This window comes from Symsagittifera roscoffensis, chromosome 8 (genome assembly GCF_963678635.1).
Source record: "Symsagittifera roscoffensis chromosome 8, txSymRosc1.1, whole genome shotgun sequence".
NCBI lineage: Eukaryota > Metazoa > Xenacoelomorpha > Acoela > Convolutidae > Symsagittifera > Symsagittifera roscoffensis.
This window is the reverse complement of record NC_087069.1, coordinates 5,802,026-5,820,160: the sequence shown is the minus strand read 5'-3', so window position 1 is coordinate 5,820,160 and position 18,135 is coordinate 5,802,026. Positions and strand designations below refer to the sequence as shown.

Sequence of the window (18,135 nt, the reverse complement as noted above, 5' to 3'; positions counted from 1 at the left end):
TTTTAGTTTTTTGCCTAATTTTTCCTAAATTTAAATTTGTTTGATCATCTTTTATAGACGTCTCCTTACACCCTCCCAGAGAACGCCGAAACGCAATACTACGACTCGCATTCGAAATTGATGTCTCTAGCAAGTTGATCCCAGAGCAATTGCTCTTATTTACGGGACGCTAGGTTAGAGTAGGGGCCTGAGGGCCCTTTGAAAATTGCGTCTAGCGAAAAAAGTTCGTCAAAATTGAGAATTGATATTTTTTATCAAATAGAATGGCAAGTGAATCGTAATGAAAATGATTTCGAAGCTTTAGAATTTTTTAAAAACTCAATTTCAATTTTGTACCGACTTGAGTGGTCTGGAAAATCAAGCCATTTTTGGCAAAGTTGGTTTTGATTAATTGGAAATCCTTTTCAAGTTCAATTATAGTCTAATCTGTTTTGAAGTTTGAGTTTCATTTTAAAGGCCAAGTGATTAGCAAGGTCATTTATGTTCGAAATTTGTGCAGCAAAAATTTTGCCGTTTCTTTGATTTTAACCGACGCTTTGTTTTTGCTTTGATCGATTAACCGCTTTATTTTCAATTCTCTGGTTTTTTGTTATTTTATTATGGTAGCTTATGTCGTGGGCGATTTTAGAACGAGGTATCTTTTGGAATGGATTCTTATTGACTGGGATCTTCTCATTTGGGATCTTAAGGTAAGGGATCTAACCATTTGAACAAGTTTGATCTGGTTGCTGGTTCAAAACAGGACAAAACTTTTCGAAAACTTACAAAGTTTTGTACAATCTTTTACAATACACATTTTTTAGAAAACTAGAGGCCAAAATTGCTTGTTCGTTGTTTTTTTTAGATACTGAAATTCTTTAATTAGTGCAAAATGCATGATTGGATTTTTTAGTCAATCAAGCTCTAAGTTTTTCAAAAGAACAAAATGCAGCAGTAGATTTTATAGACAATCAAGCTCCAAAACTGTAGGCCAACTTGATTTTTGTTGTTTCGTATAATTGCTTCATTTGAAAAATTTGTCAAGGAAATTAAAATGAATGAAGTGAAACCATTCGGCCGCTTTTTTTTCTTGACGTCAATCGGTCACTAAAACAGTTATACTTATGGTATTCTAAAGCACACTAGATGACTCTGATTCTTTTTTTTCAAAAGTGCAATTAAAGGCAAAATGAGGTCCAAAACATTCTATACCTTTAGTATCTGTACGGTTACATAACAAAAGATCCCTTACCTTAAGATCCCAAACGAGAAGATCCCAGATACCTCGTTCTAAAGTCTCCCACGTCATAGGATACCATAATAAAATAACAAAGAACCTGAGAATTGAAAATAAAGCGGTTAATCGATCAAAGCAAAAACAAAGCGTCGGTTAAAATCAAATAAACGGCAAAATTTCGAACATAAATGACCTTGCTAATCACTTGGCTTTTAATATGAAACTCAAACTTCAAAACAGATTAGACTATAATTGAACTTGAAAAGGATTTCCAATTAATCAAAACCAACTTTGCCAAAAATGGCCTGATTTTCCAGACAACTCAAGTCGGTACAAAATTGAAATTGAGTTTTTAAAAAATTCTAAAGCTTCGAAATCATTTTCATTACGATTCACTTGCCATTCTATTTGATAAAAAATATCTATTCTCAATTTTGATCAACTTTTTTTCGCTAGGCGCAATATTCAAAGGGCCGCCAGGCCCCTACCCCCAACCTAGCGTCCCGTAAATAAGAGCAATTGCTCTGGGATCAAATTGCTAGAGACAGCATTTTCGAATGCGAGTCGCAGTATTGCGTTTCGTCGTTCTCTGGGAGGATGCAAGGAGACGTCTATAAAAAAGTTGATCAAACAAATTTAAATTTAGGAAAAATTAGGCAAAAACTAAAACAAAATTTAATAGGTTAAATGGGCAAGTGAACGGATATAAGACAAAAAATTAGAGTCTGTGTATGAACTTGTTATCTAATGAATTTTCCCATTCAGATCACGGTACTTCTTCCGCGATAAGTTGATAGTGCCGCTTGATGCCTTCAAAATCGCGAACCTAAGCGCGAACCTAATTGAGATATCATTACTCTAGATTTAATTCTGCTTACACTTTGATCATGATTTTTGTTCACAATTCATATCAATTCATGGGATCTTTTAATTGGCATGGGATTTTATGGTACGGGCGAATTTTATACAAGGGATCTTTGGTATGGTATCTTTCGTCATGGGAGCTTTTGTTATGGTATCTTTTGTCCTGACACCGTTCAAATATACCGAACATTTTGTTGATGCTAGGAAAATTATGTAAATGAAGTCTGGATATTCCTTCTTACATCCTAGTTCTCTACTTTCAAAACCTAGCAGAAATATTTTAAAGATTGACCAGGATACGAAGTGGGTTCGAGATTTTTTTTGCGTGAAAACCCAGTCTTGCTTTTCAAGATGATAAAACGCACTAAAAATTATTTTCAAGAATTTAAGATTAACGGAAGTTTTTTCATTTTTAGTCTCAACCAGTAAAGTAAAGTAGTAAATTACTTTAAAAATGATGGCTGATTTTTTTAGTGATAAGACATGCTCATCTTATCATGGGATTAAAAATAAGAGCAATTGCTCTGGGATCAAATTGCTAGAGACAGCAATTTGATCGCTAGAGACAGCAAATTGCTAGAGACAGCCAAGCAGACTTGAGCTGGGTTTTAAAAAAAATATTGATAAAAATATGAATCCGGAAATTACTTTGAATCTTCAATCGTGTTGTCTTTTTCTACTTCGAGACAAAATCTAATCTGTACTGATTGGTTAATATTTACTCTATCCCAATTTGCTTTGTGTCCTTCAAAATTATTGGTATCAGGAAACTTGGATTTCAAAACCTTTAGTTTGCGGTAAAAAAGCGACATGGATTGAATGATAAGAACTCTCAGACATAGATTCTGGTTGTCTTGCCTTTCCAGATTTTCGCTCTTTTAGCGACAATCTAAAAGAACTCAAACCAACTTTGGAAAAGTTTTAAAAATCGATGTATCAGTTTTTTAAAACCGTTTATAAGTTATATGATCGGGTGACAAAAAATGCTAATTATATAAATTCCAAAGTATGGAAACAATGTTATCGTTTTTTTCTTACAATTCCACAGAATGAAAAACGTTGTATGAGAATCACAATTGTGAAATGAATGCATTCGCAAATGAAAACCACATGCACTTGGAATTGTATGATAAGTCTTTTTCTATACCATGGATTTGAACTACACGCATTTTTCCTTGTAGTTTTTTTTAGTGTTTTGCCTTATTATTGTGTTTCGCACTGAGCAAAAATCCAAAAAATTAATTTCAATAATGAGAAAACCAAGTTAAACGGGCTTGAGTAGAAGATTTAATCAAATACTTCTAAAGGTCAAGTCAGATAAAACTTATATTTCACTCAAAATGATAACAAAAATGTAACATTTTTCTATATGGCTATAAGTCTTCTCTTTGAACGCTGACGTAAGAACTGAAACTGATCTAAGACTGAAAGATACGAATTTTGCCATCACAGAAAACCGTCAATGTGAAAATTGATTCTTTTATAAATAAAAGTTTTAAGTGGACTACGTTAAAAGGAAAAACTTGGAAGTTTTGGGTGAAAAAAAAATTATTAAACGTTTCTTTTGCTCATAAAACTAGTTTAGCAACTTACTGAGATACTGAGAACTGAACAAACGTTTTCCCAGATATGAAATTTTTTTATGGAAAAAATTCTGATTAAACAGTTCTATAACTAGAACTCGCATGATAAGCATTTTTGTTCTTAGAACCCATGCATGGAAACGTATGATAAGCTTTTTTGTATGGAACTGAATGATAAACATTTTTGTTGTATGAGGGCCAAATCGAGTAATCGTCACATCAAATATTCAAACAAATTTTGGGTTCAAAAATGTTTTTTCTCCAAAGACGAAAATCCTCGCTGAAAAAAAGTACTGAAAAAACGCAGATTTTAGTTGAAATAGCAGTGATCTTCAATTCAGAATGCGTTGAGCATCACTTTGAATTGTTTTTCTAAAAAACATCTTTGACAGAAAAAGAAACAATTCCAATGATTCTCGATACTATGGGTATCCGAAACTCAGTAAGAAAATAGAAAATTTCAGCCAAAATAAACTAAATCCAAAAATATCCATACTGGCCAAGTAAAAAAAAATGAAAAATTTTTGATATCAAAAAATCAGCTTCAGATTCAATCATATCTGAAACAAGGTCGGGTTTAGGGGAAGGGGGATGCTTTTTCTGCCTTACAGATTTGACCCCTTCACCAACTAAAGGGTCCTTCTTTGGTATTATTTCATAACATCCAGAATTTTGATTTTTTTGCCCCCTCAAGAAAATCCCAGATCCAACCCTGTCTCAATTAGCAAAGAGTTGATAAAAATTTTGAAATCAACTCAAAAAAATGTTGCGTTAAAACTTTCTTTGACTCGCATGTACTGTATTGGTTTTCAAAATAAATCAAGTGCTGTTTTAATAGTGCTAATTGAGATATCATTACTCTAGATTTATTTCTGCTTACACTTTGATCATGATTTTTGTTCTCAATTCGTGGAATCTTTTAATTGGCATGGAATTTTATGGTATGGGCGAATTTTATACAAGGGATCTTTGGTATGGTATCTTTTGTCATGGGAGCTTTTCTTATGGTATCTTTTGTCCTGACACCGTTCAAATATACCGAACATTTTGTTGATGCTAGGAAAATTATGTAAATGAAGTCTGGATATTCCTTCTTACATCCTAGTTCTCTACTTTCAAAACTTAGCAGAACTATTTTAAAGATTGACCAGGATACGAAGTGGGTTCGATATTTTTTTTTTGCGTGAAAACCCAGTCTTGCTTTTCGTGATGATAAAACGCACTTAAAATTATTTTCAAGAATTTAAGATTAACGGAAGTTTTTTCTTTTTTAGTCTAAACCAGTAAAGTAAAGTAGTAAATTACTTTAAAAATGATGGCTGATTTCTTTAGTGATAGGACATGCTCATCTTATCATGGGATTGAAAATAAGAGCAATTGCTCTGGGATCAAATTGCTAGAGACAGCATTTTCGAACGCGAGTCGTAGTATTGCGTTTCGGAGTTCTCTTGGAGGGTGTAAGGAGACGTCTATAAAAGGAGACGTCTGTAAGGAGACGTCTACAAGTTTTCGAGGTATTTTGACAATGTTTAGATTAAACGAACAATAGCTTGGCTGAACTTGGCTCTAACTGTATAATTTTGTCATCTGTTGGAAAAAAGTTTTGTTATTTATTCTGTTTTAATAAAATCCGCTAGTGTCTTTTATTTTTCAACCTTCAATAAAACTGTATCCTTGTAAAAACCTCAAAAAACTTTGAGCCTTTTTAAAAAATAAACTATCATAAGACAGTGTGAAAAAAAATCAGTTGATTAAAATTGATTTTTTGTGTTTAAATGACCAAAAAACACATTAATTAAAATCAGAATGATTAAAATAAAATCACACTAAAGTTCTTTAAAAGCCAAGCAGACTTGAGCTGGGTTTTAAAAAAAATATTGATAAAAATATGAATCCGGAAATTACTTTGAATCTTCAATCATATTGTCTTTTTCTACTTCGAGACAAAATCTAATCTGTACTGATTGGTTAATATTTACTCTATCTCAATTTGCTTTGTGTCCTTCAAAATTATCGGTATCAGGAAACTTGGATTTCAAAACCTTTAATTTGCGGTAAAAAAGCGACATGGATTGATTGATAAGAACTCTTATTCATAGATTCTGGTTGTCTTGCCTTTCCAGATTTTTGCTCACTTAGCGACAACCTAAAAGAACTTAAACCAACTTTGGAAAAGTTTTAAAAATGATTTATCAGTTTTTTAAAGCCGTTTATAAGTTATATGATCGGGTGACAAAATGCTAATTATATAAATTCCAAAGTATGGAAACAATGTTATCATTTTTTTCTTACAATTCCACAGAATGAAAAACGTTGTATGAGAATCACAATTGTGAAATGAATGCATTCGCAAATGAAAACCACATGCACTTGGAATTGTATGATAAGTCTTTTTCTATACCATGGATTTGAACTACACGCATTTTTCCTTGTAGTTTTTTTAGTGTTTTGCCTTATTATTGTGTTTCGCCCTGAGCAAAAATCCAAAAAATTGTTTTCAATTATGAGAAAATCAAGTTAAACGGGCTTGAGTAGAAGATCTAATCAAATACTTCTAAAGGTCAGTTCAGATAAAACTTATATTTCACTCAAAATGATAACAAAAATGTAACATTTTTCTATATGGCTATAAGTCTTCTCTTTGAACGCTGACGTAAGAACTGAAACTGATCTAAGACTGAAAGATACGAATTTTGCCATCACAGAAAACCGTCAATGTGAAAATTGATTCTTTTATAAATAAAAGTTTTAAGTGGACTACGTTAAAAGGAAAAACTTGGAAGTTTTGGGTGAAAAAAAAATTATTAAACGTTTCTTTTGCTCATAAAACTAGTTTAGCAACTTACTGAGATACTGAGAACTGAACAAACGTTTTCCCAGATATGAAATTTTTTTATGGAAAAAATTCTGATTAAACAGTTCTATAACTAGAACTCGCATGATAAGCATTTTTGTTCTTAGAACCCATGCATGGAAACGTATGATAAGCTTTTTTGTATGGAACTGAATGATAAACATTTTTGTTGTATGAGGGCCAAATCGAGTAATCGTCACATCAAATATTCAAACAAATTTTGGGTTCAAAAATGTTTTTTCTCCAAAGACGAAAATCCTCGCTGAAAAAAAGTACTGAAAAAACGCAGATTTTAGTTGAAATAGCAGTGATCTTCAATTCAGAATGCGTTGAGCATCACTTTGAATTGTTTTTCTAAAAAACATCTTTGACAGAAAAAGAAACAATTCCAATGATTCTCGATACTATGGGTATCCGAAACTCAGTAAGAAAATAGAAAATTTCAGCCAAAATAAACTAAATCCAAAAATATCCATACTGGCCAAGTAAAAAAAAATGAAAAATTTTTGATATCAAAAAATCAGCTTCAGATTCAATCATATCTGAAACAAGGTCGGGTTTAGGGGAAGGGGGATGCTTTTTCTGCCTTACAGATTTGACCCCTTCACCAACTAAAGGGTCCTTCTTTGGTATTATTTCATAACATCCAGAATTTTGATTTTTTTGCCCCCTCAAGAAAATCCCAGATCCAACCCTGTCTCAATTAGCAAAGAGTTGATAAAAATTTTGAAATCAACTCAAAAAAATGTTGCGTTAGAACTTTCTTTGACTCGCATGTACTGTATTGATTTTCAAAATAAATCAAGTGCTGTTTTAATAGTGCTGACCAAACGAAATGTCGACACCGTCTACAGATGGCCAGGGCAACCGAGTTGATCAAATTGAGTGCCCAAGTTGTTGTTCTAAAATGTCGGGCATTATGCCGGTGCTTCCGTGCGGACACTGCATCTGTCGAAAGTGTGCTTTTTCGATAGAAAGCAAAACGGTCCAGAAATGTCCTCTTCATGATTGTCGTAGCAATAAAACAAGTTTTACAGAGCGGATTAAAGTGGATTTACTGCCCACAAGGCACTGTGGTGCAAATATTGGCAATAGCAGTACGTCACCTCCGCCATACGCAGGTATGACTATTTTATCTCTATGCTGCTTTCCAAACAAATAATGCGAATCATACAAGGTTTCTAGCTTAGAAAATAAGGAAAAAACATACTCATAATTTTGTTTCAATTACTTTTAAATGAAGCATATGCTTAAAAGTATAGCTTAAAAAGGTTAATGAATGGCATACAAAGTGATTTGCATAAAATTACAAAAAACTGAAAACTTGATGCTAGAAAAAAAATTAACAGCTCATAGCAACTTTTCGAGATTATGTTCATTTTATTTTTAGTTTTTTCCCGTTATTTAACCTTTTTCGCTATAAACTTGAGCATCATGTTTCAATATAACAAAAATTATAAAAAAAATTTGTGTCGCGGCGGTCGTGCTTCTCATGCTTAATGTTTTTTCGGTTTCACTTATCCCGGATTTTTTCTTGTGCGTTTAACCGATCGCGGACTCATCGGTAGGCTCGTAGCACTTTGTGATCCTTTGATTGTGTAATCGATGCCCTGCCATTGAAATGTTAGTGTGCGAGCAAGTGGCTTCACGTGATCTCTGTTTTTAGGTCTACCACAACCTGACCAGATTTGGCTGGCAGCACGTCGAAGTTCTAGGCTCAAAAAAATAAAACTCGGCTGCGATTTTTGAATCATAAAACCAAGCCTCGATCGGACACTGAGGTGTGTTCAAATTAATCAATTGTTTATACAGTGCTGATTCAAATTAACCGGACTAAACTCGTTAAACTTGAAATTTAAAACGCGTTTTTCTCAAATTGGTTTGAGTTTACGTGAAAACGTATAAATACAAAACTTGCCTAAAGTTTAGCAGAATTAATATGGTGTAATGTGTTTTGCGAAATTCGGGCCCAAAATTTTACCCCAAAAATGGGTCATTTTGGTTTTTCTTAGTTAATCAAAAAATACCCCGAAAATACCCGGTCGATCACAGACATGAATTTATCAAAGTCAGCCCCTTACGTAGCCCAACAAACTTTAAGCAGGGTATACTCTCCCAAAAAAAATTTCAAACCGTTTAAAAACTGTTTTTAAATAAAAAGTTGGTATTTTATATAGTAAAAATGACCTTTTTTGTCTATCAAACAAAAATAAATTAACTTATACAATATTTTGGAGATTATACCCTTCTTTAAGTTTGTTGGGCTACGTAAGGGGCTGACTTTGATTTATTTATGTCTGTGATCGACCGAGTATTTTCGGCGTAACTTTTGATTAGCTAAGAAAAGCCAAAATGACCCATTCCTGAGATAAAATTTTGGGCCCGAATTTCGCAAAACGAATTACACAATATTAATTCTGATAAAATTTTAAGGATATTTGTTTTCATACGTTTTCACGTAAACTCAACCCAATTTGAGAGAAACGCGTTTTAAATTTTAAGTTTAACGCGTTTTGTCCGGTTAATTTAAATCAGCACTGTACTTAACCGTACGAATGAAAAACATGCATAGGTTTTGCTAAAAATTAGATTTTTTATTCTACATGATTTTGACAATGGAGTTTTTTCCAGAAGTGATTGGTTACTTTAAAGAAACTTGTTCCGTAATTTTGAAGCAGACAAAAAATTAAAATCATGTTCGTTTTCAAATTGGCATGAAGTTTTAAGAAAAAAACCTATTCAAAAATTACATGAATCTCCCGTACATTAATACTTTTTTTGGATAGACAAATACCAATCGATCATCTTTTAAGTAGTTTCCTTAAAACCTAAAAATTCAAAAGGGGTTTCTTCATTGACAGAACAAGACTGCTCGCGTATCAGAGCGAAGCCCTTATTGATTGGAATGAACTTCGAAGCCAATTAAAAGGTTGAAAAATTGATGAAATTAACGAATTTTCTCCAATTTTTTCTCCAATTTATCCCTCAACATGCTATGTAAAATAAAACAGAGTGTGTTTAATTTTCTTATTCTTTTAAAAGGATTAAAAAGCTGGACTCGATTCAATTTGGAGCACATTAATTTCGCTTGTACGTCTTATAAAAACGCAATATATCGCGCAATAAATATCCCAAATTGGCCATATTAGCGATTCTTAAAACCCGCAACTCTTTAAAACAAAAATGATCACAGGTAAATTCTAATTTTAACTATGAGTCCAGAATAACAAAATTATTTAGATGGTGTGAAAGGTTTCGTCAAAATGGCTAAGTTAAGAAGTTTAAAATTGACTGAAAGAAAAAACCACCCCTAGCATAAGTTTTTCACTTTTTCCTCGAAAGTCAGAAAAAAATTTAAGGCAACCTGAGGTATCTAATATTGCATGAAACCGTTCAAAGTTATTAAAACTAAATCAATTGTATTTTAATTTGTATTTTATTAATTTGGTAGTTTTCTACTGAATGGTTTTAAAAGTTTTTATAAATCGATTTCACATCAAAAAAATTTAAAATACTTCATTATAAGGTCAAACTGTGTAATTTGTGAATTGTAAGTGGAATCCACAACAAGGACGCTTTCTTTGTTCTTCTTTTTTCCTTTCGTTTTCTTTGATTGTTCCGTCGCAGTTTTAACAACTTTGAAGACTTGTCTCTGTCAGAGACCTACATATATCCAGTACGTAGCTTGGCCTCGTTATGTTCGAGAAGAAATTGACGAGTCGTCTAAACAATAAAAAGAAGTTGAATGAAAAAATGGACTCTAAGTAAATTCCAGGATATTCTATAACAAAAATGCTCAATTAGGTCGAAGCCCCGGATGTTCCGACTATTCATAAACTGGTCTCGAATAGTTTTTTGCAAAAGAAATTTCTACAAAGTTCATTTTTAGCTAAATATTGAAAATCGCGTGTAACTCATAAGACCAATTAGCATGCCTTTATTGAATTTTAATCGGTTTTGATGAGCGTGATGATAATCACGGCGCTCTTTTCGTCACGTTACTTTATTAGTGAGCGTTTAACATAAATTATTGTTGAGCTCGCCCATTCTTGGACCACGAAGTCCATTGACCCGAGGGAGACATCATTTCGAGAACTGGTCTGAATAATAAAACCACCCCGAGCATAAATATTCCTTACATTTTTCGAAAGTCGGATAAAAACTAAAAATAAGCTTTAATTAAGAAGACCTGAAAACTGCCGTAGGTGTGAGTGAAAAATTCGAATAAAAATCGAGTAAGCATAACTAGTTAAAATCAGTCCCTTTACACATTGAAAAAATGTAAAAATTTTCGAAAAACACCAGATAGTTTTCTGTGCTCTAAAGTAAAATATCGAGCAAATCAAGCTCTCTTCCTTGCTGGTTTAATGTATGTATACCTAGAAACTGAATGTGATTGTTTCAGATCAGCCCAGTACATCCTCGGTGACATGTTGCGAACTACATACAACTGAACCTTTGAAATATCACTGCAACCAAAGCTCACAAACGACCTGTCAGATATGTTTTAGGCTGTAATGATATCTGATTTTCGATAAAGTAGTTCGAGCATAGTTTATTTCATTGTTCACTGACATAAGGTAAAGCCAGAAGAACTATACCGTGTTACCTGTCTATGGGAGTCCAACCCTGGAGCCAGGCCTGGCTATAGCAAAAACATGTCAAAAACTTGCAGAGAATGCCCTGGACTTTCTGGGGCACTCTGATAATCCAGGCCGGGTTTTTAATGTAATTTGGCTGCACTTTTGAACTGGACTTTAATGTAATTTGGCTGCTTTTTACTCGCTTGCCCGAAAACAACATCAACCAAAGGATATTATTATTAAAGAAAACCCACAGGTTAACTGGTGAGAATCTCGCAGATAAACTGCATTTGTAGAATAAGCGTTGATAAGGAAGTTTGAACATCGCACAGCTTAAGAACTTAACATAACGAATCACAAGTTTTTCGATGAAGCTAAGTAGCTTCTATCCAAAAGAAACGGTGTTTTAAATACTTTGGGATAGTTCTTTGTCAAGTTTAGTTCAAAACAAAAAATCCAATTATGGCTCCACACACAACAGTCTTTGAGATTTTTTTTTTTGTGTGTAAAAATTGAGTCTAGGCTACGTTATCTACCAAATTAACTACAATTTGTAAAAAAAATTTGTGAAAAATTTGTGAAATATTTGTGAAAACACTCTGATTTCCTAGAAGGGTACCTAGCAGGTGTCCAGGCCTGTTTATCCAGGATTTTTCATGGATTTCCTAGCAGGGTTACTGGATAGCCTCTGCCAGGAATTACATGATTGCCCTGGTTCCTTTAAGTTTTGCCCTGGCTTTGGGATAACAATGGATGTCCGATGCTAGCCAAATGGTTTCTAATCAGTTAATTTTTTCAATAATTTGTCATCAAACTTTTTTCATCGTTTGCAAATCTAAACTTGCAGACAAAAATTTGACTTGAAATGATCATTTCTGGCTTTTCATTTAGTTATTTGCAAACCAGTTGTTTCGATATGCCATTGCTTTTTTTCTTATTTTTAGCTGATAGATTTATGAAAACGTTAACTGTTTTATTGCAGATTTTTATTAAAAAGCAACAAATTTGAGATCTTATTGACAAAACTTCTATTTGCCCTTAGGTTGTCTAAGCAATGAAATTGGCACCATCGAAAACAATCGAGCGCTATGCTGAAGATGTTGCTATACAAGATAAAACTAGGATGCATTTTTTGTAATAATCCAATGTATTGAAAGTTATGCAAATTTATGCATCCTTAGTTGAAATGAAAATGAAAAAACAGATGCTTAAAATGTAGAAAAAAATTCTTGAAATTGAAAAAATAGAGTATTCAGTTTTTTTACCGCTCTTTTTGAAAAAAATCTGTTGTAGACTGGAAACGACATTTAGATCGGTCAGAGAATCGGACTGATATGAATGGTCCTGTTGATCTATTTTTTTCCGCTACGAGAAAAACCGTTATTCCGTACAAATTTTGTTTTTTCTTGTTTTTACGATGATTATAGATAAAATTCAAAGTTATTTTAAAACTGAATAGCGTAGAAGCTTCTCTGTTTAACATTTTGCCAAGCATTGGTGAAAAAGAGTTTTTAGGGAAGCTAAATATTTTCAAAGTAAACAAAATTGATATGTTTTTTTTTGCGGCGTTAACTCGTTGATACTCTTTGTCTGCTTGCGGCACTTGAATTTTATCTAAAATAATAGAGTTTGAACGCTAATAGCCGGTTACTGTGCAACTATCACAGAATGTAACGACCATAGTCTTATGAAAAACTTTAGAAAACGTGTTTTGGAACTATGCAATTTTTCTGCGGAGTGTGATAAAAGTGTCCGAACGAAAACCTAGAATTTAATCAAACTTGTCAGTCATAGTAAATTAAGCAAGTTTGAAACTTTTGAATTTTTGAAGTTCTTAATTCCAAAATTGGCTCATAATTTTCTATGGTAAAATTAAGGTTTCACGGGTGAAGTTAAGCAAATAAAAATTTTTCCTCCTATTTCAAGCAAGCTGCTCGCTCGCTTTACTCTCTTTAAAATTTCACAATTTTAAAATCGTTTTTTTTTAATTGGGTTAACTTTTGAATTAATTTGATTTTCGTAATCGCATTTGAAAAGGCTTCAATCTGATATATCACTGGGCCAGTTCCGATGATTGTTTGTGTTATCTGATTTTGCGTGGAAAAAAAAATAAAACACACCTCATCAAAGTTCCTCACCATTTGCAATGATGGAAATAATGAAGATATCATATTCAGTGAAATTTGTCAATGAAATTGACAAATTTCACTGATTATGAGGACAAGAGGTTTGTCAATGAAATGTGAACTGAGTCAAAGAATTTCCGAAAAATTATGGGAAAACAATAATTTAATTTAAAAAATCTTGAACAAATTAAAAGACATTAGCAGACATCAGAATTTTACTCTCATAAAATAATATACAGTAGAAATGGAACGGTTGCAATAAGAAAAAAAACTAATCATTCATTTTCTACGATAAAAAATTTATGGCTAGCATCTGTTTTTTGATTGCCAAACCGAAAACTTTATAAAGTAATTTCCAAATTGCCCCCTGATTTTGTCTAGCTTTTTTAGTTGCAAAACCTATTTTGTACACTTGCAAATTTTGAGTTTTGTATTCTTATGCTGGCAAAATTGTTGTGCATGTAGTAGTCCTGGATACTTAACATTTGCCAAAAATTTTCGTTTTCTTGAACAATTTTTTCCAAAAAGGCTCATAAAATATCTTTTTTCGTTTAGCATATATTTGGTTGTCCTGGACAATGAATATTGAATTCAGAATTTCAAATTCGAAAAATTTTTTTTCTGGAAAATAGTTGCCAATATTTAGAAGCCTACCTTTTCATGATTTTGTTTGTGTGAGACATATGTAGTCAGGTCATTTTGAATGCATTGTACGTACGTGCAAGCCTTTTAATATTTTGGTAAATCAAGCTCTGAGTAACCAGGGTCTTCGTCTCTTGGTTTCGGTTTCAAACACAATCCGAAAAGTTTAAGAATGGCGTAAAAGAAAAAAAAAGTTTTGGTTTTTGGAAGAATGGTAGTCATGAAACTTTCATTTAAGAAAAACTACTAATCATTGTTTTTCCATGCTAATTTTTGTACTTATGGATTTCGATGAAATTTGTATTTTTGACAGTAATCAATATATGGAAAGAAAATGACTAGCAGTTTTGGTCAACCCGACTGTTCCGAAGGTCAAATCAACATATTTTTGCTGTTAAAAACAAAAAATTATATGTTTTTGAATTTTAGAAGATATTAATCAAAACATTTTTAAAAGTAAACAAATAACATGAAAAAAAAAATAAAACAGCCAATTTTCGGCCAGTAACATTTTACTAGTAAAAACTCTCAAATATTACGTTTTTATGGTACCGAGTTCACACTGTTTAATTTCTGGGAGATTAAGATAAACTTTTTTGATTAAAAAATTTTCCCTTTACGCAAACCATTGAGCTCAAAACGCGTAGGGATTGCTGCTTGAAAACGACTACACAAGAACATAATTTTTAAACACTCAAATTTAACAGCAAATGTTTCTACGAAATGTGCTTTTGGTGCTTTACTGTGCCTTTTTTTTAAAAAAAACCTGGTTCGCTTTTTGAAGAAGCTTGAAAATAATACGGTCATTTTGTTTGCAGTTGCATTATATGTGGTTCGAGTAAAGACGAGTGACATTATCATGGCTGGCACGGATGCCAATGTGTTTGTGGTGTTGTTCGGCGAAAACGGGGTCAGTGACCAGTTCCAATTGAGTGACAGCAAAACTCACCTGAACAAGTTCGAGAGAAACAATGTTGACGAGTTCCACTTGCCATTCATGCCATCCCTCGGAAATTTGTACAAGCTTCGAATCACACACGACAATAAATGTAAGATCATTTAAAATTAAATTGAGACTCTTTTTTTGTCTACCCACTTGAGGTGCTCGAATTATGCCTCATTTTTCTTGAACAAAAATTGTTGTATTTCGACCTTGTCGACAAAGTTTTGGTTTGTTTCGAGTTTCTCAACAAAGTTTTAGCATGTTTTTACTTATCGACCAATTTTTGGTGTGTTTCGACTTTCTCGACCAATTTTTAGTAGGTTTCGACTTTCTCGACAAAGTTTCGGTATGTTTCGACTTTTGTATCATCTTTTGGTATGTTTCGACTTTATTGGTCAATTTTTGGTACGTTTCAACCTTCTCAACAAAATTTTGGTGTATTTCGACTTTTTCGCTCAATTTTTAATATGTTTCGACTTCTTTGACCAATTTTTGGTATGTTTCGACTTTATCGACCAAGTTTTGGTAAGTTTTGACTATATTGGCCAATTTTGGTATCTTTCAATCTTATCGATCAATTTTCGATTTGTTTCAATTTTATCGACCAATTTTTTGGTGTGTTTCGACTTTCTCGACAAGTTTCGAAATGTGTTGACTTTCTCGGCCATATTTTGGTAAGTTTCGACTTCTTGACAAAACTTTGGTATGTTTCGACTTTCTGGGCCAATTTCTGATATGTATGAACTTTTTCGAGAATTTTTTGGTAGGCTTCGACTTTCTTGACCAATTTTTGGCATGTTTTGACTTTCTCGACCAATTTGTGGTATGTTTCGACTCTCCCGACAAAAATTCGGTATGTTTCAACTTTATCGGCAAAATTTTGTTATGTTTCGACTTTCTCGGCCAGTTTTTGGTATTTTTCGAGTATGTCGACAAAGTTTTGGTACGTTTCGACTTTCTCGACCAGTTTTTGGTTTGTTTCGGCTTTCTCGACGCCACAAAAAAAATGTTCCTCTTGTTCAAACCAGTTTAAGTATGTATTGACTTTCTCGACCAAAATTGTTTTGGCTTTCTGGACTGTCTCGACCGAAATTTTAAAATAGATTATTTGTTAGATCCCGCATAGATATAATTTGAAAATAATTTGACTGTGCTCGACTTATGTTTCGACTCTCTCGGTCGAGCACTTTCACCCGAGCTCTCCAATCTGAATTGTTTCAAGGTTTTTCTTTTTTTTTGTTTAGATTGACCGATTGTTACATAAATGGCATGCGAACTAAATTTAGTCATTGACGAGGATATCTGGCTTTCAAAATAAACCTTATAATACCCCTCATTACACCATAAAATGGATGTAGAGTTGGTGGGAAAATTAAAAAAAAGCCAAGTTTACTACGATTTCGATAAGTTTTTTTTGTATCTAGGTGCTTTTTGCTGTACTGCCAAAAAATTCAGTTTCATGGTCGAACTTCAGAAAAGAACCATTTAAAATTAAATTGAGACTCTTTTTTTGTCTACCCACTTGAGGTGCTCGAATTATGCCTCATTTTTCTTGAACAAAAATTGTTGTATTTCGACCTTGTCGACAAAGTTTTGGTTTGTTTCGAGTTTCTCAACAAAGTTTTAGCATGTTTTTACTTATCGACCAATTTTTGGTGTGTTTCGACTTTCTCGACCAATTTTTAGTAGGTTTCGACTTTCTCGACAAAGTTTCGGTATGTTTCGACTTTTGTATCATCTTTTGGTATGTTTCGACTTTATTGGTCAATTTTTGGTACGTTTCAACCTTCTCAACAAAATTTTGGTGTATTTCGACTTTTTCGCTCAATTTTTAATATGTTTCGACTTCTTTGACCAATTTTTGGTATGTTTCGACTTTATCGACCAAGTTTTGGTAAGTTTTGACTATATTGGCCAATTTTGGTATCTTTCAATCTTATCGATCAATTTTCGATTTGTTTCAATTTTATCGACCAATTTTTTGGTGTGTTTCGACTTTCTCGACAAGTTTCGAAATGTGTTGACTTTCTCGGCCATATTTTGGTAAGTTTCGACTTCTTGACAAAACTTTGGTATGTTTCGACTTTCTGGGCCAATTTCTGATATGTATGAACTTTTTCGAGAATTTTTTGGTAGGCTTCGACTTTCTTGACCAATTTTTGGCATGTTTTGACTTTCTCGACCAATTTGTGGTATGTTTCGACTCTCCCGACAAAAATTCGGTATGTTTCAACTTTATCGGCAAAATTTTGTTATGTTTCGACTTTCTCGGCCAGTTTTTGGTATTTTTTCGAGTATGTCGACAAAGTTTTGGTACGTTTCGACTTTCTCGACCAGTTTTGGTTTGTTTCGGCTTTCTCGGACGCCACAAAAAAAATGTTCCTCTTGTTCAAACCAGTTTAAGTATGTATTGACTTTCTCGACCAAAATTGTTTTGGCTTTCTGGACTGTCTCGACCGAAATTTTAAAATAGATTATTTGTTAGATCCCGCATAGATATAATTTGAAAATAATTTGACTGTGCTCGACTTATGTTTCGACTCTCTCGGTCGAGCACTTTCACCCGAGCTCTCCAATCTGAATTGTTTCAAGGTTTTTCTTTTTTTTTGTTTAGATTGACCGATTGTTACATAAATGGCATGCGAACTAAATTTAGTCATTGACGAGGATATCTGGCTTTCAAAATAAACCTTATAATACCCCTCATTACACCATAAAATGGATGTAGAGTTGGTGGGAAAATTAAAAAAAAGCCAAGTTTACTACGATTTCGATAAGTTTTTTTTGTATCTAGGTGCTTTTTGCTGTACTGCCAAAAAATTCAGTTTCATGGTCGAACTTCAGAAAAGAACCATTTGTTACATTTTTAAATCTAGTTTCCCCCCCCCCCCCCCCCGAACTTTGGTATATTTCTAGGGCCGAGTGCTTCGTGGCACCTGGAAAGTGTAGAAGTGGAGGAGAAAGGAAACCCAGAAAAAAAGTGGAAGTTCTTCTGCAATCAGTGGCTGTCCACCACCAAAGGCGACAAGACCACATCCAGGGACCTCCTCTGTGGCACAATCGGTCCTGAGAATTTGAACCCGCGCTCAAGTTTCTTGGGTAAAATTGTTTATCATGTATATGTTTGGGTTTACAAAATTCTTTCTCATCAATTATTTTTGGCATGATTAGGCCGTGCAGGGCCTTATATGATTCAAAATGACCAAATTTTTTTGATTAAACTATTTGTAGCAACCATTTTTGTTCGTATCGTAATCGTTTCAATATTTTTTACTCAAATGAAAATCCTATTTTATTTTTTCCGTTTATCAATCACCCCAAAAA

The 18,135-nt window shown here is 33.3% G+C and overlaps 1 protein-coding gene across 1 annotated transcript in view; it reads left to right on the top strand.

Moving 5' to 3' along the window:
- LOC134853433 (uncharacterized) overlaps positions 1–18,135 on the top strand; it is a 31,213-nt gene that overhangs the window by 6,771 nt on the left and 6,307 nt on the right. The window contains exons 3-6 of the mRNA XM_063869431.1: positions 7,338–7,638; positions 10,923–11,012; positions 14,687–14,917; positions 17,728–17,910. Of these exons, the coding sequence (XP_063725501.1) occupies positions 7,353–7,638; positions 10,923–11,012; positions 14,687–14,917; positions 17,728–17,910 (790 nt within the window). The 5' untranslated portion in view covers positions 7,338–7,352. The remainder of the gene's footprint in view (positions 1–7,337; positions 7,639–10,922; positions 11,013–14,686; positions 14,918–17,727; positions 17,911–18,135) is intronic.